The sequence below is a fragment of the Hakea prostrata genome, chromosome 9 (assembly GCF_041222555.1).
Source record: "Hakea prostrata isolate BN-2017 chromosome 9, UWA_Hpros_2, whole genome shotgun sequence".
Taxonomy (NCBI): Eukaryota; Viridiplantae; Streptophyta; class Magnoliopsida; order Proteales; family Proteaceae; genus Hakea; species Hakea prostrata.
The window spans coordinates 4,009,862-4,037,227 of NC_142608.1; the positions used below are offsets into that span (position 1 = coordinate 4,009,862).

At 37.2% G+C, this 27,366-nt stretch overlaps 3 protein-coding genes across 3 annotated transcripts; 1 reads left to right on the forward strand and 2 right to left on the reverse strand.

Moving 5' to 3' along the window:
* Positions 1-4,791: 4,791 nt before the first annotated feature.
* Positions 4,792-10,561, forward strand: LOC149004139 (xylan glycosyltransferase MUCI21-like). The gene is made up of 3 exons (XM_089169579.1): positions 4,792-5,281; positions 5,399-5,500; positions 8,762-10,561. The coding sequence occupies exons 1-3, from the start codon at positions 5,014-5,016 to the stop codon at positions 9,952-9,954; spliced, it is 1,563 nt and encodes a 520-aa protein (XP_089025705.1). The 5' UTR covers positions 4,792-5,013; the 3' UTR covers positions 9,955-10,561.
* Positions 10,562-12,110: 1,549 nt separating this feature from the next.
* Positions 12,111-19,291, reverse strand: LOC149004140 (uncharacterized). The gene is made up of 3 exons (XM_089168881.1): positions 18,946-19,291; positions 14,380-14,403; positions 12,111-12,962 (listed from the first exon to the last, which is right to left on the reverse strand). Exons 1-3 carry the CDS (start codon positions 19,148-19,150, stop codon positions 12,619-12,621), a joined length of 573 nt encoding a protein of 190 aa, XP_089025007.1. The 5' UTR covers positions 19,151-19,291; the 3' UTR covers positions 12,111-12,618.
* Positions 19,292-20,703: 1,412 nt separating this feature from the next.
* On the reverse strand, positions 20,704-27,216 carry LOC149004141 (ribonuclease 3-like protein 2). Its single transcript, XM_089169212.1, has 4 exons — positions 26,671-27,216; positions 26,413-26,565; positions 25,944-26,317; positions 20,704-21,545 (listed from the first exon to the last, which is right to left on the reverse strand). The coding sequence occupies exons 1-4, from the start codon at positions 27,121-27,123 to the stop codon at positions 21,335-21,337; spliced, it is 1,191 nt and encodes a 396-aa protein (XP_089025338.1). The 5' UTR covers positions 27,124-27,216; the 3' UTR covers positions 20,704-21,334.
* Between the last annotated feature and the right edge of the window lie 150 nt (positions 27,217-27,366).

The window sequence follows — 27,366 nt, forward strand, 5'->3', positions numbered from 1 at the left end:
CGATTGGTTAAAAAACTACCACCTCCAAGTAGGATGTCAGAGTTTAAATCTCCTCAAGGTCTGTGCAAAGCCCTGACTTATATAATGTAATACCTGCATCTCCAATATATAAGATCGCTTGTTCTCAAAAAACAAAAATAAATGAATAAAACCTTGTCTTCTCAATCCCGGCTTGATTTTTCAACTTGAAGGGTAGATTTGGATTACAGAATAACTATCCCTAGCCGTGTCGATTTCTAATTTAGCCCTCTCACTAATTCGCCCTGACCCAATGTTAATTTAGTTAAATTTAGAATTATATATAAACAAAGTTCTGAAAGAAAAAAAAAAAACAACTATTATATAAAGTTATTTCAATATATCAAACATCTCTTGATCCCTCATGATAAATTTTTCCATTCATATACGTGACATTTGCAACCATGATCATCTGGGTTTTCTAGTCCAAGGGATCAACTACATTGATCTAACCATGGTTTGTATTGATCAAATTTCCTTCTATTCTTATTTAAAGTTATCCTTTCCTTTAATAGTTTTCAAGGAGTTGGAAGATGGAGACTCACTATCACCAAGTTAGGCCGATGGAGACAGAAGGTTGGTACATGCACGTCCATTTAGTTATTTTAAGATTTAACAAATATAGTTTCTGCATGTATTGTACGCAATGATTTGAAAATTATTGGACCACCATGAAAAAAACTCATGCATGGTTTAATAATCGGCATAGGTCTTCGCCCATACTAATACTAATATAAAAACGATTTCAATTGATCCAATTTAAATTTTAATTATCTTTTCAAAAAATAAAAAATCGATTTTATTTATAAATTTACCTTAACTCAATATCATTGTTCAAGTATTTAAAACTTAGTATTAGAACTGATGCCACGTCAAGGGTTTGAATCTTGAAAAGAACTACAAGAACAAAGTGCAATCACTTAAAGAAGGCTATCTACCACCAGACTGAAAGAACTCTCATTGGCCCCATGCGCAATACCAAGTATCTTATCTCGATATCAAATGAAATTTATTTTTAGGCTTTTTTTTTTGTATGCAAACCATGCATTGAATTAATAAGCTGGAGGCACCTGAGTTGAAGCATCAAATTCCTTCAGCGAGGGAGTATATAACAGCCATACAGTCAACTGGCGACACTGACTTGGCTTTCCTTGCTAGGTGATTAGCCAACTAGTTAATCTGCCTTGGAATAAAACACAGCTTGCAGGATTCAAATTAGAAAATCGTACGGTTTACATTAGAAATAATTGGTTCAAGTTCCCTACTTCTACTCCACTGTGTGTTGGTTAGAACACTTATTGCAATTTGATTCCACAATGATCTTATCGTCGCCTAATGTAAGTAACATACTTGATCTAATTGCAAGAGCTTCCCCCCATCTCTGCTGATTGGAACTTAGCAGGTTCAAATGTTGCAAATATCACCTCACCATTAGAATTATGCAGAACAAAGCCAGAATTATGCAGAACAAAGCCCAAGCCCATGTTGTCCCAATTTTCAGCAAATGAGGCATCACAATTCAATTTATACCACCCAACTGGTGGTTCTATACATTGTTGAACTTCAATATTTCTATGATGTGGTTGTTGTTGAACTATTGGTCTACTTGCTTCCTAGAATTCCTTATGTGCCTTCTCTGCACGGGATTCCACTTCTTCAGGTTTCCAAACTTTTCTTCCGAATATGAAATCATTCCTTGCTAACCATATTTCCCAGCACATGAAGAAGGATAGGCTAGTGAATCGTCTGGCCTGTTCTTTTGGTGATTTCATTACCTCCAATAAGCTATTAATCCAGTGTCCAAAATTCAACTCTGGATCATTTGTAGGAATAAAGCTAACACTACTAGAGAACCACATTGCATGAACAAATGCGCAGCCCAATAAAATACGTTTTGTATCTTCCTGTTTTTGACAACATCTGGTACATATTAACTCCGTAAAAATATTTCTCCTCGGTAAAGCTACCCCAAATGGTAAACCATCTGCACAGACTCTCTACACAAAATGACGGACCTTGGGGAGAGTGATGCACTTCAAAATAGATTGCCATGTTTTCTTTTCCAACAACTTCCATTTTGGTATGTGAGAAGTAGAGCATCGTTGCTGTTGTGTAGTCTCTTTGCTGTTCCAAATGGCATGATAGACACTTTTTACCAAAAATACACCAGTTTTTGTTGCTCCCCAGATTTGTTTATCTTCTTGTGGAAATAAATTCAAAAGAATTCTTTTAATTATGTTGCAATAGGGGTCTCAAACAAAGTGTCTATAGGATCTTCTTTCGATCTTCTGTTTGGTTCATCAATTAACTCTGAAACCCATTGAACTTGGCATATCCGAAGGATCTTGACAAGTTATTTTGAGAAGGTTGGAGCTCTCGAATCCAATAATCTTCCCTAAGATTGATGTGATTACCTTTCTCTATCACACATATCAGATTTTCTTTCAAAAATTTTCCGTTAACACTTAGAAAGGGAGTGGTTCTCTTCCCAAAGTGTAGCATCCCCATGCTTTCTTTGTGCTTACCCTGTCTTAGGAAGAAGAAAGAGATCCATAAGAACCCTAGATAAACCTAATAAAATTATTTTCATAATGATGAAAACAAAAAGAAAAACCAACCTTGTGTACGAACATAGCTGTTGCATTTAGACAAAATCCCCATGTACAAGTAAGAGATGCACCCCACTATGCATGACAAGAGAAATTTTTGGCCTAATTGACGCTTTTAAATGCATTCTTGTTGGCCCATTTAAACATAGGATCCACGTATTTCTACCACGCCCACCCTTAAAAGAAGAGAATAAATAAAAAACAATTTGATCCAAAGTCAAAAAGAAGTGTGGCTATATAAGTTGGGGCAAGCAACACTTCATTTGGTTCTTGGAGATTCTAGTGATTTGAACTATATAATAATTAATAAGGTCTTTTTAAAATGATCAACTTCACTAATCCTTTTTTTTGGTAAGACTAATCCATCTTTAAATAATGGAATAATTATGTAATCTCCTTTGTACTATAGTTTAATTAGTAATAATATTCTACCCAAAAAAATATACTAATAGCATTTGCTTTTTATAAAATTATAATTAAGCCTTCATTTCTAATCCTATCTTTAAATAATGGGATAATTATGTTAGCTCCTTTCAACTATAGTTTAATATAGTATATTTTCCAATATTCTCAACGAAAAAAATATCCGATTAAGTTACTTATTTAAATTTATTTTTCTTATTTTTATAAATTTTTGATCTGTTATATCATATGTGACTATTTTTCTAGATTTTCTACTAAAATAGCTACTTAAGATGTTAAATTCTTAAAATTTCAAACCTAGTCCTCTCAAATAAAATGGTAAAGATGTAAACAAAGAGAACTTTTATTCAAGCTTATTCATGCCCACTGGGGATCTATGTAAGAAAATTACTATCCGATTGTCATCAGAGTCCGACTAAATCTGTCAGAAAATCGATAGGATATTATCCGAATCCAGTCCATTTACACCCCTATCAAGAAGTTATTAAGGTTAGATGTGTAATGTCTATCTTGCCCTCTATTAGAATTATTAATACATTTTTTACTATAACTTAATTATTACTCTTATCCATTATATTTTTTAAATTACTAATCTAACCTTATACTTTGTCACAAATTATTTATTTCCCTTGTCATTAAGCTCCATTAGTTAATTGGTAACGAAATATCATTGTGTATGTTAAACCCCCCAAATAACCTTAAGTTTGTCATTCCTTATTCACCCTTGACATCATTTCATCAAGATTCAATTCCTTGAAATCCAAAATAACTAGAATATAAGGGCAAAACTGGTACTTCACATGGTTTTTCTTAATGAATGCAACATCATCTTTAACCTATTAATTCTAATGAAAGGCAACATGAACATCGCACATCGAATTATAATTGTTTTAAAACACTATTAAAAGTAAGAGGGCCATGGCAATTTCATAAAAAACACGATTCAGTTAGTAATTACACTATAGTATAAGGAGGCATCGGTATTTATCTTTAAATATTAACATAAGCTCTAGGTTATTTCAAGGTTTTTGAAAAATATAAAGATGCCACATCATTAATTATCTAATGAATTTAAAGGTGGGACATCAATAATTTATGGCAAAGTCTGAGGTCATAGAGTAAGAACAATTTGCACTGGCATTCTAAAATAGAGGTCTTAAAACACTGACACCCTACTTTATGATTGAAAAACACTGATATTCCAAAATTGAATTTTCATTAAATACATTAGTCCAATTAAATTATTTTTATTTTATTTTAATTCAAAAAATATCCCAATCAGTATTATAAGGTCTCCATTTTGAGGTACGAGTGCAATTTGCTTGGTTTTTTGCTGCAAAACCAAATGCAAAAAGTCATTTTTTTAGGAATAAAAATGACTTAGACCAACGGGGTTGGTCCAAGTGGTAAGCAGCTTGGTCCGCTTAAGCAAGGTTTCAGTATCGAAATCTTGTGGATGCAAAAAATCCCCACTGAGAGACTCACCATCTACAATCAGGTGTGCGACTTGGATCAAACACCGGATTAGTTAGGGCAAAGCCTTGGTTACCGGGATTGGCAAAAAAAAAAAATGACTTAAACCAAATTTGAAGGGTTGAAATGAAAATGACCCTAAATATATTTAGAGTGGTTGAAGAGATTATTTGCTGAAGCCGCCTGAAGGTATTACGGAATTACCTTCCTGAACCGTATTGTGTATATATACTATCGAGATTCTTCATCAAGCTTCACAGCTCACATTTGACCTTTCTCTTTCGAGCTTCCTCTTCATTTTTTCTTCATTTTTAAAATCCATTCAACTTTTTTAAGCTTTCCAGCTTTCTCTTCTGCTACATTTTTAAAACCACAACTTGTAGAAACTCTGAACGGATTGAAAAGCAAGAGAACGAAGGAGAATCTGCAACAACCAGAGAGAGTCGTCATTATTCGATTCGAAGATAGATTGTCATTGTCCAAGACTTCGATGATGATGGCTCTCGCCTCTTATTATTCTTCTTCCCCTTCTTCATCTTCATCTTTATGGCCTCTCGGTCTGTTGTTGTTTTCTCAGTCTCAAGTTCGGAGCAAACCGATCCGCTCTAGAGGTCAGTTCTTTAAACGGATCAAGATGGGGAACAAGGCCGTCGAATCAAGAAGAGTGTTGGTGACTCTTGCGACTTCAATTTGTCTATTGCTTCTTCCTCTGATTTACGCCATGGTCTTCTCTCCTTACAGCTATCCGTTCAGTTTCTGTAATTTCACCTCACCATTCTCTTCCAACTCCTTTTGCGGGTTCTTGATTTTGAATCAATTGATCTTCTACTTACCAACAATAGCTGATACTTATCTTGATTTGTTTGATTTTAAAGGGAAACAAGTATCAAATAGCGGTGGAGCTGGTGCGAGCATCAACAATGGCGGACCTGAAGAGGATGATTCATTATCGTCTCTGCTAGGAAGACTATTAAGAGGTTTTTTAATTTCTAACTCCTTCCAGTCTGTTTCATTCATTAACCAATGCTGTGTTTAGCTTCTGATTGCATTAATGGCTGAGTCGAAATAGGGTTTCAAAAATTTGGAGGCAGGTGGGTGCGGTGGTATTGTAAAAGTAGGGTTTCAAAATCATGAAAACCTAGAATTATGATTGTTCGATTTGAATCTAATCCTAACAAGTTAGGCTTCAATTTGACTAACTAGCATCATTTCGATTGGTCTAAAAGTAAACAAATTTCTCTTTCACATATAATGTAACCAAAGAACACTTTTAGCGAAAACAAGAAAAAGAAAAAGAACACCAGTCAATTCACGGTTAAGTGAGTTTTCTGTTTCTTTCAACCAAAATTAGAAAAATAGAAGAAAACAAAACAACAATAAAAACAAAACAGAGAAAAAATAAAAATTATTTTCTCATTCCTCCTCACTACATTTTTACTGTCATTATTATCTTAATTAACTTTTAGATATACTTTTGTTTTTGTCATAAACAATAAATTAATATACTACTGTGAGATAATGATGGGTTTACCCAAAAGATAACTGAAAAATGATAGGTTTATTTAAATAATTAAGTGATTTACATGACCGGGAAATCAGGAATCACATATATTATTTGGGAAAACAGATCATCACCATGTTAGAGTCTGTATTCCTTCCACCTCCTCTTGCAAATAAGTTGCAGGAAAATGTTAGAAACCCGTGATTTGCAGGTTGTTACTAAATGAATCTGTCTCTGATCCCTTGTTATAAAAGATCATATGTACAAACTTAAAGACTGTTTAATCAAAAAAATTTTAAAAACTTAAAGAGTAAAATAATATTTCCTTGAAAAAATGGAAAAAGTCAGTCTTGATAAAAGAAGGGAAAACAGAGGATATTCATAGGAGTTAAAAGGAGATTCTTTAGGTGGATTTGGTTGGATGCTCTGATTGATTCCAATTTGTAGTCTTTACTCATTGGGCTTTTAGCCTGTCTTTGTAATCAAAAGAAAAAAAACAAAGGAAAGAAAAACTGTATGGTAACTATTTCAAATGAGGAATCTGGATCATCTCTCTAGATCGGGAACACTCTCCCTTTACACTTTTCAGCCACAAAATTAGGTGGAACTCATAGATAAAAAAATTTTTAAGAGAGGTGGGACCCATATTAGCACCCTGTGTGGCCCCTGTATTTTGTGTTAGGAAAGCGTCTAAGAAGCACTTTGTCGGGGTTGCAGATCCGGACTTCCAAATGAGGAGATAGCTAAAATGATCATTTTGCATCTTGTTAAATGAAAATCTCATCCATCTTAGCTGAATCCAGATCTGCTACTCACTTGGGGGTGGGAAAGTTGCACTTGTTTTGTTTTACATAGGTCCCACAACCCCAGACTTTTAGATAGAATAAGCTCCTCGCTCTCTCTAGGGTAATTGATCCTTACTTGTGTGTGGGCTGTCTCATTTCTATTAATTTCACCAAAAATTTGAAGTTATCATTTGCTCTCACACACCCATGTGAGATGTGACCTCCAGTGATAATAGACATGAAACACTTTTCCTTGGAAGGGAAATCTGTAAAAATAAAAATAAGTACTATTTCTTTTTTTGAAGCTAGTACTAGTAGCTTTATATTAAAGGAATATACCACCAGGAAGTGTTGGTCAGTTGTCAGATTGTAATCCTTTTGGTAGTGTTAAAACTATTATTATAAAAACTTAAAACTCAAAGAACATAATTATAATAATATTATCATGTATGAATATTGATATAGATAATTCTATACGATTATAACCATTAACAGAGGCAATAGATATTTCAACGTGGGCTGACGGGGATACCCACACTTTTTCACTGATGATAATAATGTTTTAAATTGCGGAAACTCGATATGAAGAAGTAGTAGATTAGGAATAAGATTAGAAAAATGCCTATCAAAGCTTGTTTCGTGAGCTGCACGATCGATGATGGCATTATTCTCGCAACGGATATGGTGGAAACCTAAAAGAAATTTGAGCTAATCGAATTGGCGAATCACAAAGTGGCAGCATCGAGATTTTAGAAATTAATAAAAAAGTGAAGTTACGGAAAAGAAATTGGACGGTGGTGGGTGTTCTTAAAAATCTATACAGCTCATCAAAATCGAAAGCCGCGTGGTCCGGTGTGATTTTTGTAAATGTTTCATATTTTTTTTTTTTGATATTTATGTTAAAGGGGTAATTACTGTTGTCTTTTTTATTATATCTTAATTATTAGTATTTTTTAAAATTACTAATTGATTTGCCTTACCTAATTATTGTTGTCTCCACATTTCCATTAGTAAATGATTACATAATTGCAATGTTAGACTTTACTTATAGATGTAAAAATCCTGTGACTCTCCACCACGTTAAACTCCATTAGTTAAATGATGACATAATCGACATAATTGTTTTATTTGTTTAAAAATTTTCAAATAACCTTAAGATTTTATTCTACTTATTTATATTTTATATTAAATTATATTATTATCTTAATAATTAGAATAAAAACTCACCTTAATTTAATAGTTCCTTTTTTTTTTTAATTTAATCCAAAAAAAATAATTTTAGAAGGTTTTTACATCCATTGTGTTTGACTCCTTAATTCTAGAAGGACAAAATAAACATTGAATATTCAAATGTAATAGATTCAGAGTGGTAACAATAATTTCATAAATAGCAATGTCTTTTTAGTAATTAAGTTATAATACAAGAGACAACTAGTATTTATTTCTATCTTAAATTAAGAGCATCTACTTGAATCAAATATGTTTCAATGAAGTCAATGTCTATAAATAGAATTATACTTAATATCCAATTTAAGTGTGAAAGTATTTAAGATCCTTGTGAATTTGCTTAAAAAATCTCATAGTTTTGTATATATTTTCATTGATTTTCATGTTATGTAAATGTTACACGATTATAGAATAGTGTTTGATTGTTTTCTTTGGAATGATTATATATATAAGACTAATAAGAGAAAAGAAATTTTAGATTTTTGATCTCTTACTTATGTGACGTGTTCCTTTTTATCGCCTTGGAGCAGTCACCATCGCATTGTTAACACAAAAAGTACGCTTTCTTCTTTTTTTTTTTTGTTTTTGGGGGGTTAGGGTTTTTTTCCCTCAAAATTGATGCTTAATTTACTTAAGACATTATTGAATTTTGTAATATATGTTATTTTTTTCCTTTTTTCTCTGGGTCTAAATCTGAAACTGAAGTACCAAACAATTTCAAACAGGAAATGATCGAAGAGAATTAGAGACAACCGGATTTGCTTGCAAGTCTGATCCCCTGACCGACGTATGTATTGCAAATCAACGCGTGTGGATGAAACCAGAAGGGGTTGCCTTGAGCGTATATCTATCACCATCTTCTTCCAGTAATCAAGATCAGAAGTTACGAAATTCAGAGTTGCAGAACATGGCACCAGTCATGGTGAGACCTTACGTGAAGAAGAACGATGACCATGCTCGCAGATATGTTAACCAAATCAAAATCCAGAAGCTAACTTCTCCACCTCAATGCAATGTCACCCACGAAGTCCCAGCTACCATATTCTCTTTAGGTCTCACAGGCAACGCTTTCCACGAACTGAACGAGATTGTAATCCCTCTCTTCCTCACCACCCACCATTTCCATTCCCAAATTCGCTTCGTCATCACTGATTTCAACCCAATATGGGTTCACAAATACGCCAAGATCCTCTCTCATCTCTCCGATTTCGAAATCATCAATACATCAGAAGACAAAAGAGTCCATTGCTTCCCTGGAGCTGTCATTGGCTTACATTTCCACAACGAAAATCTTATCTGCCGGAGAAGTGACTTACCTGTAAACTGTTCAATCCCAGAATTCCGGCAATTCCTCCGACAAGCACTGGACCTGAAATTCAAGAACGTAGCTCAGCTAATTGAGAAAAAGCCAGTTCTTGTTCTTCTCTCTAGACGCCAATCTCGGAGGCTCTTGAACGAAGCTGAATTGGTGAAGATGGCGAGGGTGTTAGGGTTTCGAGTGATAGTGGCGTCGCCGGAGCTGACGACGAACCTAGATGTGTTCTCCGGCGTAGTTAACAACTGTAGTGTTCTGGTGGGTGCTCATGGTGCGGGTCTAACCAATGGAGTTTTCTTGCCAGAGGGAGCAGTGCTTGTACAGATAGTACCTCTGGGTCTGCAGTGGGCTTCTACTAACTACTATGGGAATCCATTGGAGGAGATGGGTGTGCACTACTTGGAGTATGAGATCAATCCTGAAGAGAGCACGCTTTTTGACGTGTACGGCCCAGATCATCCTGTCATCACTGACCCTGATTCCATACACAGTCAAGGTTACAATGTTAGTAAACCTATCTATGTTGATGGGCAAGATATGAAAGTTGATCTGTCCAGGTTTAGGGATAACCTTGTTCAAGCACTTCGACTCCTTGGCCGGTAATTATTGGATTTTGCTTTTCAAAATTTCTTTCATGTAAATAAGTTCAGGTTTAAAGCAGAAGAGAATCAATCGATTAGTACAGGGAATTTGTGTGAAAAAGAAGGGTTTCAGCAATTTCTTACTTGTTTGTAGATGATTGCTTATTATTTTTTCAGGTGAAATTGAGTTTAGGTTGGGGAATTCAAACTTTCCTTAGACCTCTAATGTAAAACAAGTGACCAGGAAATCAACCTTAAAAACTCATCCTTGACTTTCAACTCTAATACACATAGGAAATTCAAGATTCCATATAATTTTTGGCCAACCAACTTATCTTGGGCTTACATCTGAGATAGGAATCTCTAAATCTAAGATGGTTAAGGGCCTAATATAGAAGACCTGTGGGAGAATTAAAGGATGGAAAATGGCATGCTCTTAGCCGAAGGGAAGGTCACACTCATTAAATCTGTTACAACATCCTTATCCATGTGTGCAGCTTCACACTTCTCTCTGCTAGAAAACCATCATAATGAAGCGAGGAAAGCTATGAGCAATTGTATTTGGGGTCAAAAGGAGTCGAAGAATAAGATACATTGGATTTCATGGACTAGAATGTGCAAATCAAAGGAAGACAGGGGGTTGGGTCTAGGGAACCCTACATTACACAACAAGGCACTTCTATGTCAGGTGGCATAGAGATTGTGGAAGAGCCAACTCATTATGGGCTCGGTTTATGAAGGCTATATATTTTCCTAGGTGTGGACTGTTGGAAGCTAAAGTGGGCAACAATCTGTTGTGGGCATGGAGGAGTGTGTTGGTGGGCCTTAAGGTTGTTAAGGCTAGGTTGATGTGGCAATTGGGTTCTGGGGAATTAATTGATCCGTGGGACTATAACTGGCTTCCTTCGAAGATGGACTTTAGAGTATCGGGAGTGAATCCCATATTATGTCCTATCAATGAGGATAAGCTAGTGTGTGGGGGCAACGATGAATGGATTATTTTCCATGAAGAGTGTGTATCACCTTCTACTTAATTTGAGGAAGCATGCAATGAACAATTGTCCTACCACTTCTAGAAGGCATAATTGAGAGTCTGTACCCAAGAGAGTGTGGAAAAGGATTTGGACCTACAAAACCTTACCCAAAATCAATAATTCCTTATGGAGAGTTTGTGCGGAGGGTATTGCAATGACTAGTGATTTGCCCCAATGTAGAGTACAAGTGGACCTAGTGTGTAGGAGATGTGGAGGTGGTAATGAGACTTAAGCCCTCCTACTTTTATCAATGCCCATATGTAGAAGTGGTTTGGTTTGGGAAAAGATCCGGTTCCCTTCTAAGGAAGTTGGCCGACAGGCACTTAGCCCTCTCACCTTTGTATGTTGGAATCTTTGACTTGCCTGCAATGAAGTCACATTTAGAAGGAAGGGCCCAAACCTAGAGGAAGTGGTTGCCACTTGCCAAAGCCTTACGAGCTCAAACCAAGGTTTGGAACGTATCTGGTAAGCCGACCAGTTGCTTGCTCATCACAATTACAAACAGAGGCTCGTAATGGAGAAACACAAGTAGGGGGTGAAGAATTACAAGCTTGCATTTGGTGTGATGCAGCTTTACCTTTGGAAACTATTAAAGGGGGCTTGGGTTTTGTTGCTATGGATGGCCGAAGGAATATTCCCACTGCGGTATCAGAACCAGTCTGCATATCTAAGAGCATTGAAGATGAAGATGAAGGCCATTCTTGCAGCGGTTCAATGGGTAGTGGCTGAAGGCTTGAATGGGGGTGGAGATTAGATCTAATAATACCACATTGGTGAACTGTTTAAATTCTGATCATGATCTCGGATCGGCTAGAGCTCACTCAAATTATCAAGGATATCATCTATGTAGCAAATCAATCACAGAGATGTTCTTTTGTATGTTTCTAGAAAAGCGAATTGTATTCCTTATTCTCTAGCCAGGAAAGCCTTGTGCATTAATGGCAGGATAATCTGACCATATTCCTCTCCTTAGCTGCTTGAATTATATAATGAGGTTACCTTGGCTTTTGCTAATGAAGACTAAGTTACCCACAAAAAAAATAAATAAATAAATAAAAATTCCAACATTTAAGACAAACAACTCATGATTTTGATTTAACAGGACCATTGCACAAGTCGGACAAGAAATGCATGAAACTGTGTCGACCACACCAACTGAACAGATTAAACATGGCACTCGAGAATTCCATTAGCTGTTTTGGAGATCTTAGTTCGGATCATATGAAATATGACTGCAACTCTTGTAAAACTTGCTATAAGCCTAACTTCTCTAGGACTTAAATCCTAAATTTCATTTAGGATTACTCCAATTAAATTAAATACTTAAAATTTCCGGAGAAACTTCTGGCCAGGAAGATACGGAAAAAGGAAGCGAAGAAACCGATGAACCAGAGGATGTTTCTGTATAATGTAATAACTTTTCACTGTCGACACATATGCATCTTAAACACAAATCAATAAGAACGAGATAGATACAATTTGAAATGGTAGCTCTGCCATCTCTTTCATACCAAGCCCCCCCAACCCCACTTCCTAAACCCTTGAAAACCTCTTTCCATGATACACCTCTTCGAGGTGCAACAAACAATATGAGACCTGTGCAGTGCCGACGAAAATTGTCCACCTACAGATACATTTCCTTACGAGCCTTCTTAAACTGTCTGAACATCTTGAGAGTGAGCACGAGACTTAGTGGAGCTTTCTTTCCACCCTCTCTGACGAGCCCTCATCTCCCACATTGCAGTTAGTTTCTTCTGTGCTAATAATGTAGCTTCAGCCTTTTCTCTCGCTTCCTCACACGTCTCCATCCCTGAATTACACTTGTCTGCTTCCTTTTGATACTGAGATGCCATCTTCTTGGCCTCAAGCAATGCCATGTCAGCCCGCTGCTGATTCTCCAAGGCTTCAGCTTCCCGTAGCTTCAATTCCTCAGCTAACAGCTCTGCGAAGTTATTCTCCATGTCTTCACTCACCTCAGGATTATGCTTCCCACAATCTGCAGACACTAACCAGTATAATGCAAATTGCAAATTGAATGAACTTAAATCATCCACTTGATTAAAAAGAACTCAACATCCAACCACCTTTAAAAGCCAGCTGAGGACCTTGCCTCAGCCAGATTGTTGGAGTTACAGCCAATCAGGCAGTGGACTAATGAAAAGGAAGAAAGAAAGGGTGCCTGGAAAGCAAATGACCGGAGAGAAAAACTCCCTACATTTAAAACACTGCATATGGATAAACTCAACAGTACGGCCAGCTATGATGTAAGGAGCCGAGTGTTGGGCTGTTAAGATGCATCATGTAGATAGACCTCGTATGGCAGAAATGAGAATGCTAAGCTAGATGAGTAGCACAACTAGGAAGGGTTAAGAAAGGAATGCTCATATAGCGCTGGACCAGGAGTACCTCCAAGGCTGTTTGCAATGGCGGCAGTGGGACAGGCTGATCAATTAGGTAACCGATAAGACAGAAGAAAGAGCAAAAGCAATCTTGAAATTAACAAAGAAGGGCAAAAGAAATGAACAAGCGGTGAGTTTGTCAGAAAAATTAGCTGTTGTGAATCAAGTGAACGCCCGTGCCTGGCGTGTTGCTAAAGTGCTCAGTTGCCGAATGCTTAGTCATTGATTCAAGTCTTGGAAACATCATCTTTGGAAATAGGGTAAGACTGCCTCCACAAACCCTGCTAAACATTGGTGCAAACTATGTATGCCACATAGTATGATCTTTTTCTCTTCTTTCCCAGGTCATTTTAGGTTTTTCATTTTTTTAACATGTGAAAATGTAACAAAAAGAAACCAACAAATGTTGACAGTGCCCTTGGAAGGAAGAAATTACAATAACAAGATTGCACAAAAAAAATGAAATAAGAGAAAATTTTAGGGGAATGAGTAAGTTAAAAAGCATCAATGGATTTGTTTCCAAATTACATGCATTGGTTATGTGATGTCCAGAATAAGAAAACTTAACAGTAAAAGAAACTCAGATATCTCAAACAAACAAATTTAGCAGCCAACTGAACCCTATATAGATGTAAAAATTGTGAAATGTTCAATTAAAATCCCAACATGGTGATAACATTCCAATTGTGTTTGTTAATGTAGGTTCCGTTATGTTATGAAACAAATAATCGAAACCCAGTTGAGCAGGTAGGGCCCACTTGGGAGGGCTTCTCATGCCCAGATTATGCAGAAGAATTGGAAAATGAGCAGTAAGCCTCTCACTGTTCCAGAGACTCTCCAGTCTATGAGTTAAAGCCCAAACAGATTAATTCTAGTGGATACACATTTTTAGTTGGAGAGGCTTCAGAAGTTGAATTCTAAAGAATCCCATGAGGCTGCAGAAGCTCCCAAAAATTGTGCCCTTAGAGCAAATCATATGATTCTATTAAGTAGATTTTCAGAAAGGAAACTAACCAGCAAAGGAGGAGTTGCTTAGTTCTGCAAGAAACAGAAAAAAGAACCAAAGAAAACATAAGTTTAAATACGAAACACCATTAAAAAAAATTAGAAAGCCATATAAACAAATGGATAATAAAGTTAACTCAGTTAAATTATGGCATCAAATACAATAATCAAAAGGGAGCCTTGAACAATATTGTTTAGGGCAAAGAAGCCCCCACAAGCAAACCAATGTTTTCCAAAAGCTTAGAAAATAATTCATCATTATATTGATAAAAATAACATTTATACAATTGAACCAGCTACTTCAAGCCAGCTTCATGAATCTTCTTGCAACATTCTACAACATTTAGGCCCATATTCTATGTTAATACAGAAACTCTTATTATTATTATTTTTTTCATACACTTCACTCAAGTTACTTTTTGGCCTCACTATTTGCTTTTCTACATAACTTGCAAAAACACCTCTCCCTTTTGTGCATATGCATTTCAACAGACATCAATTCTACAACTGCTAGCCCCCCCCCCCCCAAAAAAAAATAATAAATAAATAAACCTAGAGGAGTGATAACAGGTTTGAGACTGATGAATCAAACTTGTCTTCATAATTAATTAACAATTAAAAATTAAAGTGAATGAAAGCTAAAGACAAGGCATGAGGGCTTTATAGTGGTCCAATTCAGTTGAATCTATGTCCACTCCCTTCTACACCAAGAATCACTACCATGCCCCTTTCAATAGTATTAGTATAGTGGGTGGGGACACAACATCTGTTACAAACCTCTTTGTCTAGGCAAGAGTACCCATGCAGAATCCTTTATTCTGGGCAAGAGCACCCAATTACAATTAATCAACTTAAATAAAAGAAACTTGCAGACACTAACAAGACCTTAGGATGGCACTTCCCTTTGTATGTAATGAAATATTAAATGCAAGGACAACCTCAAGCTTTCTCCAACCTCTACCTAGATCAACACTACAACCTTCTCTAAGAAAAAGGGTATGAATGTCTTAAGGGATTCGAATCTAAGGGAATGGGTCCCAAGGGATAGAAAACAGTCATAACTTTGAACTCACGATCGACCTTGGGGGATCTCCCGGTCAACCGACATAATATGGCCTTTGGAAACTAGCCGTTGTCGATTGATGATTGACCATGACCATCGACCATGGGGCTAGTTGGTCTGTTAGTCGCCCAGGAAGTCTTCGCCGTACATACCGTGAGCTCTCTGGAACGGTGTCGATCAATGGGCATATTTTGCTCACGGTTGATTGGCACTCAGACCATGGGCTCTTTTAGGGCTTCCCAAAATGTTTCTGAAATTCTGTTTATACCGTTAGAGACTGACCCAATAGTCCCTTTTGCCCACATGATTAGTTTCTTAGAAACCTTAACTCAAAAAATTCATGCAATTACATGTGTCCCATTCCTGATCTATATGCATGGTCTCTAAGAAGGGTCATTTCTTAATTGTTTCTAAAATTCTGTTTATACCCTTAGAGACTGACCCAATAGTCCCTTTTGCCCACATGATCAGTTTCTTAGAAACCTTAACTCAAAAAATTCATGCAATTACATGTGTCCCATTCCTGATCTATATGCATGGTCTCTAAGAAGGGTCTTTTCTTAATTCTTGGGTCTTAAACTTGTACTTGCACGTGGGGATGTCCATTCATTGGTCCTCCATGCCTTGATTCCTTAAATAGTAACTTTTCATGGTGCTTGACTGCTTCTGTGAAATATATGCTCTCTGCTAGGGTGTTTTGCTTTGTATAGCTTTTGGCCTATCTTAAAAACACAAGTAAAGCATTAGATCCAAATTATGTGTGTTTGTGATCATATTAACATTCCAAGGGTCGTTGAGTCACTTCCCTAAGACCCCCACCCCAAGAGAAAATCGCCATATAATTCCTATTCTTTCCATTTATTCATCTACACCGGGCTTGAGTCTCAATGGGACATGCTGACACCAGAATCTCCTTCCATTTCATTAATTCAAATTCCATAGGCATCATTTTTCTTTAGCCTTTCAATCCATACCAACTATCAGACCATGATAACAAAAATATCACTCTAGGATTTCCACCCCTTTGGAATTCTACAAAAGAGGCAGAAGCCAAGTTAATTATTGGCATACAAAAACCTAGAGAACATTCAACACTTAGAACTAAACGGAGTACAATAACATGCTAACAAGAAAAAACCAGATTAAAAGCCACAAGCTGGGCCATTTCCACTCAAGACACAAATGAGGAGATATCACCTTGATTTGAGGTCAGACCAAACAAAAGCTGGGACCAATAGAAACCTGATTCAACAAAACATAATGGCATGTACAAAACTGTGTACAAGATTAGGAACCATAAGCTTTCGGCAGTTTGACATTGTAATCAATATGACCTTTGCTCCAATTGCAAGATGATGTCATATAGAGCCATGCAGTTCTATTTGTGAGTTACCTTTCACTTGCAATATATTCAAGACTATACAGATCAACAAAACCAACTCCAGATGGGTAAACTTTAAGACCCTATTCAAGCTTGAGTTGGATGCCTCTTTTGATTCTAAAGCCATGATAGAATCAAGAATTTAATTCCGAAGGTTCCTCAAGTTGAACTGAATCCCTCAATAGTATTAGCTACTGCTCCATATAGAAAAACACCATGCTTAACCTATAAATGTGTTCTGAGAAGGAATCATCTTACTCCACGTTTAATGTTGAAAAAGTAGAAGACCAAAAAAAAAAAAAAATTCTTTCTAAGCTACCACAGGAGCTTATCTACAAAAAAAATATAAACACTGAATCTCATCTGAGTGCACTAACACCAGAAGCTATTTGTTAACATTATTTATTTATGTATTTTATCTTTATTTTTATTATTATTATTTTGGGTTTTTTTTATTTTTATTCTTTTTGGGTGGGGGGGGGGGCATAGAAGGGAAGGTTCTCTTAAATGTTTTGCATCCATGCTACCTGATCCAGAATCATTTACCAAGCAGCTTTCCATGGTATCCATATAAAACTATATTCTAAGGATTCAGCAAAGATGATGGCGCCAACCCCTACTCTCAAAATCTAACCAGGTCTGCATTTCAATCCCAATAGTAGCACCTGGAAAAATCCTCCTAAGCCTTAAATCATCCTCCCAAATAATTTTCTATTCCAGAAGTAGTTATGGCTGGCTTCCGCACATCTATTAAAACCAGTAATGTCTTAATATATAAGATTTTCCAAAATAGGTGCATTTCAAACTAAATTCAAATTAGCACGTAAGCAAATAACAGTCTTACTTTTAATGGAGGAGTAACATTCTACTGTATGGGGAAAAGCAAGCAATATTTATGATGTGTACACAGAATTTCCACCAATGAATAGGCAGCACATGGCAACAATATGCAGAGAAGCAAATACTCGCTCAACTGGATCAATCAGAAATCTCCACATATAGAAACAAGTGAAGGAGATACATATGGCCAATTAGTACTTTATTATGTTCTTAATATATCTCACTCAATAGCATTGTACCATCAGCAAATCAGGGGAAGATCCATCCGCCCAGAAAGTCCATCCCATTAAGACTCCTGCTACTTAGAAATCACTTAACCATTAAGAGACCATGAGATCAGTCCCATAACTTGGATACTCAGCGCAAGGGTAAGTTGGTAACTAAGTTCTAACTACTATTCAGTTTTCTGTTATTCTGTCAAGTTACCAACTCAAGCATTGGAAGAAAAGGTGGATGGGGGTGCATTGAGCAACTCCCTGTCCCTCTTTTTTCTGGGTTTTCAGGTACTCAAGCCGTTCATGAGGAATACAACGGCTTCTGCTAGAAACAACTTAAAACCAGTTTCATTACAATAATTAAATACTCTCTAAACATTCTGATCCCTCTTCCCTTTATTTCATTTCATCTATATGCAATTCTCTTAACGTCACCGCACCCCTGATGTTGTCAGGCTGAGGTAGACATACATAGAGAAGTTGGCAACTAAGAATCTTATACAAACCAGTACAAAATCCACCATTAAAAAATTCTAGTGGGATAGTAAAATCCTTGATAACCCTCAGATCTTGTAATCCAATTGAACCAAACTAAATTCCCTCAATCCCAACACAAACACACCCGAAATACCAAATATACGTCCATGAATACATCCATAGTTGTTAAAAGGTACACCAGATTTCAATCAGAGTGTTTCTCCTCTTCTATTTCCTTGTGTACAAAAGGAAAATATCCACCCAAGATCGTGGTCATGGGGAAACGATGGCCATGTATTTATCAGTTGACATCATGTTCTATTTGGTGGGCTAGATTTGGACGGATCTGCCAAGACCTTTCATACGGGACCCAGATTTCTACCATTCTTCGTGATATTAAAGGACCAATGATGTTAACATGAAAAATTTCAGATAGATTCACAGAAAACTTAATTGACATCGATTTTGAAGCAATTCAACGAAGGGTCCAACCTAATTTGGATCATTCAAAAGGGAAATATAAACGAAGAACAATAAATGCGCAACAAATAGCTAGATCTCTGATCATAATGAAGTAAAAGTGAGAAAGATGAGTATACCTTCAGGAATGGAGAGAACGGACTGAGAAGCGCAATCGCAAACGCATGCAGGGCAAGAGGAAGCGCGACTAATAGCAGCCAAACCCTCGCTCAAATGCCAATAAAGTGGAGGCCCCAAAATGTAACCAAACACGCAAAGTGCCAAAACTGTAATTGTTCCTTTCAGCAACTTTGGGGTGCATAACCGATTCTGCTGCAGTGCCATCTCTCGATGGAGCTCGCGATTTAGCGCTCTCTGGAAATCTGGGAAGGGTTTACTAAAAAGTGATGGAAGATCTTAGACTGAATCTGGTGTAAGTGTTGCTAACGTACACAGGGAGCGATACGCCGATACCCACCAAAGCCATAGGGAGACAAAGGAACCGATTTACAGTCCCGGGTTGTAACAGAGAAGCGCGTTATCAGTTGTCACCGTCGCCATCATCGAATTGAGACTTTCATTTTGACCGTGATTCAATCCGGTTCATGGATCGGTTAGAATCGGGCGCTTCGGACCAACCCACGAAGTGTCCCCATTCTATATCATCCTTCCTGACATTGGGGTGGTGGTCTAGTCTAGTAGTCTCAAGCTCACTCCCAAGTGATTTGGTAAATCTCATGTTTCAGGTTCAAATCCCCTCTGCTTCTCTGTTTTCTTGCATTAGACAGTTGTGTGCTCTTTGGCTTGGGCATGAGTGTTGCCGGCTTCAGTGGACTATACTAGGCCTCCGGTGGGGCTCCGCTGACGAGGCCAATGCTTGCGCTGGTAGTGGACAAGACTAATGCTTGCATAGGTCACACTCGATAAAAAGTCTAAACATTGCGAAGCAGGGGACGCTAGGTCGCCGCTACTGCATCCCCTCTTTTGTTTACCAAAAAAAAAAAACTGTGACACTTCTCCATATACAATAAGATTTACAATAAATTCCTATGAATTTTATTCTTATTGTATAATAAAAAAATCCCATAAGAACACATGTCACTTTCCGTACTAATCTAGATTTCTTGCCTACTAATTCCTTACTTTATTTCTCCTATACATTCTCCATCCCTGCAACTCCCTCTCGCTACCACACATGTAAAATCATTTTACATGTTTATATGCTAGGAGATTTTTCTTTGTTCATAATAGAAATCTGGTAATTTTATTTTGAAAAACATTTCTCAATTGGACTCTTGGTATAAAAAAAAATCTCTTTTTCAATAAACACGGAAGTCAGGAGAGCAAGGTGAAAAGTTTTACAAGAGGCGAGGGTCAAGCTGGTCCCCAAGGACTGTCAACCCGAATACCATTTCTCCTAGAAAAGGCTAGTCTTACATGTTTTGCAAAAGTTGTTCTTCAAACAAATTTTCTCAGTAGTTCATGTTTAGAAAAATAGAAGAACGCCAAAACTAGTCTTCAAGAATGTTACCAAATGCATCATATCGTGTACGACTCCTCTCTCTCTTTTTCTTTAGTTCTCCCCGTAATAATGTTTAATTCTCAAGATGATGACATAGAAGTATCAAGTTTCGACGTACTTTCATGAAAGACGGATTAAGTTGACCCTAATTAGGATCAAGGCCAAGTCAAGGTTGAATGTTTGACTAAGACCCATCAGTTCAGAACCCTATCACCTTGTAGGTTAATTTTTTAGTAGAAGTAAAACAAATACACAATGTTTTATCATTTTGGGATTAGGATAAAGAACAAAGCCATGACTGGATTCAAGGCCACGGTCAAAGTTAAATGTCTTACTTGGCCAAAGCCAAGCTAGAGTATTCAATGTCGAGCTCAGGGTTTTAAGAAATCCTACCCAACCCAACCTGTTCAACCTTGGAGAATCAGTTAATTGAAATAACCATCCTGCATTTGATGATTTGTCATCAGATAGGATCAAACGGGCAGATTCAAAACCCTTAACCAAGAACTTAATTGAGACGGTCAAAAACTAAGGCCAAGTTTCTAATGCATTAACAGAAAATTTTTCACCCAAAACTGATGGCTGTAAAAGATAGATACAGTCTCTCTTCGGAGACCTCTAATAAAATTGGAACCATTTATTAGAACCATTCAGAGAAGAGCATAGCCACAGGACAAGGATGACAAGCACAAAAAAGCACAGAGATATAGATAAATGAAGCAGCTATATTACATAGCAAAGAGATACAATAAGACTACTTCCCAGATGGAAATATTAGAGCAAGTAACACAAACAGAAGAGTTTTCTTCGACCAAAAGCACACGAGAGCGAACCAACTAGATACAACAGCATGTTTTCTTGGGTAAGGAGGCAGAAAGTTCACATACGAAAAGACACAGAGAGAGAGTGTGTGTTTCCGCGCTAGCATATACTCCACGGCTGGCTCAGAGGACTGTCTAAATTAAATTTACTAAGATACAAATCCGTGTTATGAATCCCAGGAAAAGCTAATAAAAATTATCCAACAACATTGGAACCTGTCCAACACAATGTTCACTATTTTTCAAGCCATGAAGCAACACGGAAGCTGCAGAGTTCTCTGCATCCTTTACCCTTGACCTTGTATGGCCAGTTGTATAATATGTGCCTTCAACAGTTTCTACTTGAACTGAACAGATAAACTTCCTGTCATGTGGAGGACCAACCTCTCTTTCGATTCTGCGTGTCAGGAAAAACCATTTCAGAAGAAAGTGTTAATTTTTACAATACAAGCAAGCAGCTGAGCTGATTTATTCAACCAATATATTTTACTAAATTCACCAAGGAATGCTAATGTTGGTATATTACCAAAAAAGCTAATGCTGGTCATCAACCATCAAGAAGTGTTAATTTTTACATTATATGCAAGCAGCTGAGCTGATTTGATTCAACCAATATATTTAACTAAATTCACTTAGGAATGCTAATGCTGGTATATCACCAAAAAAAAATCTAATACTGGTAATCAACCATCAAAACTAAACATCGATGCAACCTAATATTTCAAACCTTCACTACGTGGAGGAAGGATTTGATGAGAAAAAATTGCTCTCGATACAAGAACTTTCAAGTTCAACCACCTAAAACTCAAGGAACTGTCAGATTAATGGCCCACTAGGATGCAAATACAAGGCCCCAGATCAACACATTAGGGTCCACTCCGGCCTGCATTGGGACAGGGAGTCAGGGGCCACAGTACAACTGGACATCACAACTACAGCCTACATGCTCCTGCCAAAGGGGTTCAAGATTTCATTTTATTCAGCAAGAACCTCCATTTGTGTATCCAACATCACCATTGTCTTCTGATAAAGCTAGCAACGATGTCCAACAGCAGACTACCGTATAAGATGAGAGCATTCCTCAATAATTTTTTTTTTTTTCTTGGAACAAAAGCAAAAATGAGGAGTTCCAGTATCCAATAACTATCTAAGGTACTGGATCAAATGCAACAATGTGTACCAAAAGATTGAGAAGCTCCATAATGTCCCAACTGTATAGTGAAACAACACATGATGGTATAATACGTAAATAAATAACCTCGCAACACTGCAACCCTTTTTATTTTTACAGCAAGCACTCTCTCTTTCAAGGTTTAATGTATCTACTAATCTAACAGCAAATAGGAAGGAGATCCCATTCAAGGTTTTGTGTATCCGCTAATCTACTGTTTCCTCTCTTCTATTTTCTATTTACTCATTTGCTGGTTATTAAGTTTCTTTCTTACAAGGTTTACGGGCGCAATTTCGTCACCATCACCATCTGAACCTGGAATATGGATCAGATTCCATAGAATCAAGTCTTAAAAAGTTTCAGTGAGGCTTGGCGGTGAATGATGATGCCACATCCATGCTGAAGCATAAATATCCAGATATTTCTCGTTGCCACATCATTTTTTGCCTTAAACTTGCACCAAATCAATCATCACAATATCTGCTGTACAGGAAGAAACCATCCTAGTTTAGGCTTCCAACATCACCTATTACATATTAACCTGCCTAATATCCTACAAATATGTTCATTCTTAGCTATCACCTGTTCCAAACACGCTCAATATTGGAAAAAGTCATTTAACATATGTTTCCATGACTGACTGTCAAACATTCTGCTGAATAAAGCATAGCCATTTTATGAAAGATTTCCCCCACTTAACTGGTGCAAGTGTGGACCTATGGTAATATTCCAAAATCCAGATTGACAAGGGATGCAGCAGAATGTTTCACGAAAGGTTAACATGGCCTGCGAGTCGATTCAGACTTCACAGTAATCAAAGTTTCTTTTTACTCCTGTTTTAGTTTGGCTTCACAGATCTATATTACCTCTTATAAGTAGTAAACTAACTAGTGGCCTCTCTCTCTCTCTCTCTCTCTCTCTCTCTCTCTCTGTCCGCTACATTCTTCTAAAGTTAGAAATGTCGATTAATTTTTTTCCTTCACTTAATTAAATTCGTACAAATCTGTTGCTACCTTGGTTTTACCCTATTGATTTTTACAAGTACCACTTCAAAGTTTAGATTTTGTCATTAGTCAAGAGCTAATATCTGCTTGGCAGAAGTACTGATTCATACTAAACCAAATCATTTTCACTTTTTTGCCAAGGAAGCAAGGATAGAAAAATTCATTCTCCTACTAAGAAGTGCTCTATGCACTGCTGTGACAATGTGAAGCATAGAAATGAAGTCCTAGAAATGAACTTCAGGTTTTAAGCTTTTGGATTTTCTAAAGGAAAAGCAGCAATCCATCTTAGTCATTCTTTACAGCTGTTAAATCTTGGCATGATATGTAAGCATTTCCATTTAGTTGGAGAAAGATAAGAACATGAATATCTAAATATGAAGAAAAATATATCAATTTACAAACCACTTTAGTTCTAACCTTTCAAAATTTGGATCTAGATGTTGATTTTTCTAACAGAGGGCAAGCCTTACTGCAACAGTAAAATTGTTTTGAAACTGCCCAATAATGGTCACAGATTGAAGTCTGGTACCAGCCTCTTTGAAGAAGCAGGGTAAGACTTATCATATTATGACCATTCACAGACCCTGAAATGGCAGAAGGCTTAACCTACAGCTTTGGTGTTATCATACAGAAATTCCTGCAGCCAGTTCCTGAATCTATCAGGAATATAGGATGAAATATGTAAAACATTAAGGACATGTTTGGTAACAGGTCAGGGAACTGTTTTGGGTGTTATATCGTTCTCAGAGAAAGGAAGAACGACCAAAATGCATCTGGCAAATTGCATTGTTCTTTCACTATCAGGAAACAAACTGGTCTGATTTTCATGATTGAGAAGGTAATTTGCAAAACAAGTTGACTTGTTTGGTTATTCTCAAAATCAAAAAGCAAGTTTCCAGGTTGAAAAAGACAAGGGAAAACATACGACTCAAAAATCCTACTTGCAAAGCTGGTCCCACTCTGCAACTTGCTCAAGGAAAATCTCTCTCTCCCCCACTTTGTCTTGTCTCACCAACTCAGTTCAATCCCTTCCTTCCTTCTCTCTCAGTTCATCATCAATAACGACTCTGCAATTGATAGCGTTTGAGACAAGGAATCAGGTATCTGTCACCTCTCTCCGTTATCTGCACGTCACTGCTACACTTGAGCTTTCATACTCTTTCTTTAATCATTAGAAAGCAAGTTTACCTTCCTACAAAACCCTCATAATTCTAGAAAGTTGAGTGTTTCCTCGATTTTCTTCAAGGTCGATTAGTTATTTATAAGTCTTTCAGATATTCGGCCAAAAAAGAGATGATTAAATCAAGGGTGTTGTTCTTATTCAGGTATTGAGATCTGAGGTTTTAGCTATATTCTGTTCTATCTTTTACATTCAATTTTCAGGTTTTGAACTGGATATTTGATCTTCCCTGCGAAGACTGAAGATTTGTTTCTGGAGTTGATATCAGAAGATAATCAGCACAAGCGCCACCTCCACCACCATCATAAAGATCAATCTCATAGGCATGGAAACAACATATTGCCCTTATGCTGATGCAATTGTATCCAGTTCTTACTGCTATCAGTCTTCTGTTCTCTTCTCTGTTCAGAAGACTTGGAAGACGAGCTTTCATTGCTAGTTACCCTATCCTGCAGTGCATTAGATGGGATGCTTCCAATTTATGTTTCTCTCTTTTGGATTTGTATTAGAGAAGAGTTAAGGAGCAGATTCCAAAAATTACAAAGCTTTATTTATTTATTTTTGTTCTTTTCATTTCTTAAGTTTGCAATTCGTTTTACCTGGTCTGTAAGTCTAGTCTGCTGATAATTTGAATGTATTTTATGGATTTTCTTTCAGAATGTTTTTCTGTCTCTCTCACTCTCTCTCATTCTCTCTGCATTTAAGCCGTCTAATCGTCTCTATTCAACCTAGAAACCCAAACCCCCTTTGATTCCTATTGCCCAAAACGCAGTGTGCATATATTGCCATCTCATCACCTCTCTTCAACCCAGAAACCCTGAAAGTGAATGAAAATCAGTCAAAGATGTTGACAGAAATAATGAAGTAGTGAAGAATTTGGATTTTGACAGAAAGAAAAATGATGTATTAATTACTTTACATCAAATATTACTAAACAATCATCACAAATTTGTATTCTAAATATCAAAGTATGAGTTGGTGTATTAGACTTCAAAAAGCCTTCATCTAGCAGTTTATTTCATATATGTACTAATTGACATATTTTGTCATAAAAATCATTCTTGAGAACAAACATTTTGAGCACATGTTTTACCAAATGATTAAAACTATGCTTAGACTATCATTCCTTGATGAGAATATGAGAAAATGATTCTTGGAAGAATGCCATTCTCAGTAAAGAGTGTTACCAAACACATGCTAAGTGTCACAGAATCTAGAAGGATTGAATGCAATATATACTCATGTATGTGTTCTATTAGAACCAGTAGTCAGTATAAGCAATCAAGGAACCATGATCATGGCAGCAAGTGCAACACGGTTCCATCCATGACGGAGACCCACAGAGGTGCTACAGTTATTATACTAAAAATGTAAATAATTGCAGCATAAGCCCTCCGAATACAAATAGAGTTCAGTAATAGAAGGGATAGTGGAGCATACTTGTACTTTGCCTGGTGCCACCGCCTCTTGCCACAGAGCTCATTCAACTTGTGCTTAGCCCCCTCAATCTCGTCAGTTCCATTAACAACAATATCTGCAGTTTCTGTCGTCTCTGAAGGTTCGGGTTTCCACAGCTTCTGCAGAGCTTCCTTTGCTGCATTCAGTTTAGCAATATCCTTTTGCTCTGAAGATCCGGAGCCAATGAGCTTCCCGTCCACGTAAACACTAGCAACATTTACGCTATCCTTTCTCCAATGCTTGATGTCAACTTGCTTTCCTTGCTTTTGGCAGAACTCAAACAACATGGTCACGGGCTGAGGTTGCTTGTGTAAAGTTTCAAGGGTTACAATTGGCTCCATTAGGCTCTTGAAAACCTGCAAAAAGCAAGCAGTGAAGGAAGAGTGAAGGAAGAGCAAGCGAATGAAACAGAATAAAGCAAGAAATCACGATATAGCCACTGAAACCATACCTCCCACAGAGCTTTGAGGTCATAATTGCAGTCTACGTAAACAGCTGCAGCCACAGATTCAACAATGTCAGCCAAAATCTTTGGCGCTTTAACCGATCCACAGTATGTAACCGCACCGTCCTCTTCTTGAACCGCCAGAACAAACTCGCTAACCTGTAATTGATCACGAAACCAAACACCAGCAAGCATTTTACATGAGTAATGATGGTTGATGAAAAGCAAAAGCAAGGGTTTTGAGGGTTTCAAAAAAGCACCCACCTTGGAATCAAGAGAAGGGGCATTATGACGGACATAACGGTAGAGCTCCTGACGAACAGCGACGCGAGCTAAATTCTCAGTGCTGATGTTGGCGGCGCGGAGGAGAGAGAGCTGACCAGGATCAAGTTCAGGGTAAGCTCGAAAAACATACTCGGCAAGGGCAAGGCCGAGAGCGGCATCGCCAACGAACTCTAGGCGCTGGTAGGAAGGGGATTCTGTGTAGGAAGAGTGAGTCAAGGCTTCCTGGAGAAGCGACTTGTCCTTGAACCTGTAACAGAGAAGATTTTCCACTGCTGCAACTGCTTCTCTCATGTTCATGTCCACTGTTTCCATTGACATCAGTGACGATGATCCCTTGAGATCGTATGCGTCAAGAGGAGCGTACGAGAGGGTAAGATACTCATACTCTTCCTTCAACTTAACATCCATCTTCAATTCTTCATCAACAAACATATATCGGGAATAGGCGAAACTGAAATTTTTCTGAGAAAGAAGAGAGTGAGTGAATGATTGCAGAGGAAACTCACTAGCGTCTGCTTGGAAATTTCTAATTTTGTTTTCTCTAAAAATTATTTCCGGAATATAGTAATTAAGATTTTATAATTAATAATTAATAATTATAATTATAGTAGGGTTATGACGGTATCCATGTCAGAGTAGGATCTTTGGGAGATGACGAGAAAGTCACACGAGAAC

Coding starts and splice junctions, on each gene's coding strand:
- LOC149004141 (XM_089169212.1), bottom strand. CDS start 27,123: ATGTTTGTTGATGAAGAATTGAAGATGGATGTTAAGTTGAAGGAAGAG. Junction 26,566..26,670: donor CCCCTTCTCTTGATTCCAAG/GTGGGTGCTTTT, acceptor GATCAATTACAG/GTTAGCGAGTTTGTTCTGGC. Junction 21,546..25,943: donor TGGCACCAGGCAAAGTACAA/GTATGCTCCACT, acceptor CCTGACACGCAG/AATCGAAAGAGAGGTTGGTC.
- LOC149004139 (XM_089169579.1), top strand. CDS start 5,014: ATGATGATGGCTCTCGCCTCTTATTATTCTTCTTCCCCTTCTTCATCT. Junction 5,282..5,398: donor CAGCTATCCGTTCAGTTTCT/GTAATTTCACCT, acceptor TTGATTTTAAAG/GGAAACAAGTATCAAATAGC. Junction 5,501..8,761: donor GCTAGGAAGACTATTAAGAG/GTTTTTTAATTT, acceptor AATTTCAAACAG/GAAATGATCGAAGAGAATTA.
- LOC149004140 (XM_089168881.1), bottom strand. CDS start 19,150: ATGGCACTGCAGCAGAATCGGTTATGCACCCCAAAGTTGCTGAAAGGA. Junction 14,404..18,945: donor CGTTCTCTCCATTCCTGAAG/GTATACTCATCT, acceptor TGTTTCTTGCAG/AACTAAGCAACTCCTCCTTT. Junction 12,963..14,379: donor AAGCAACTCCTCCTTTGCTG/GTTAGTTTCCTT, acceptor TAGTGTCTGCAG/ATTGTGGGAAGCATAATCCT.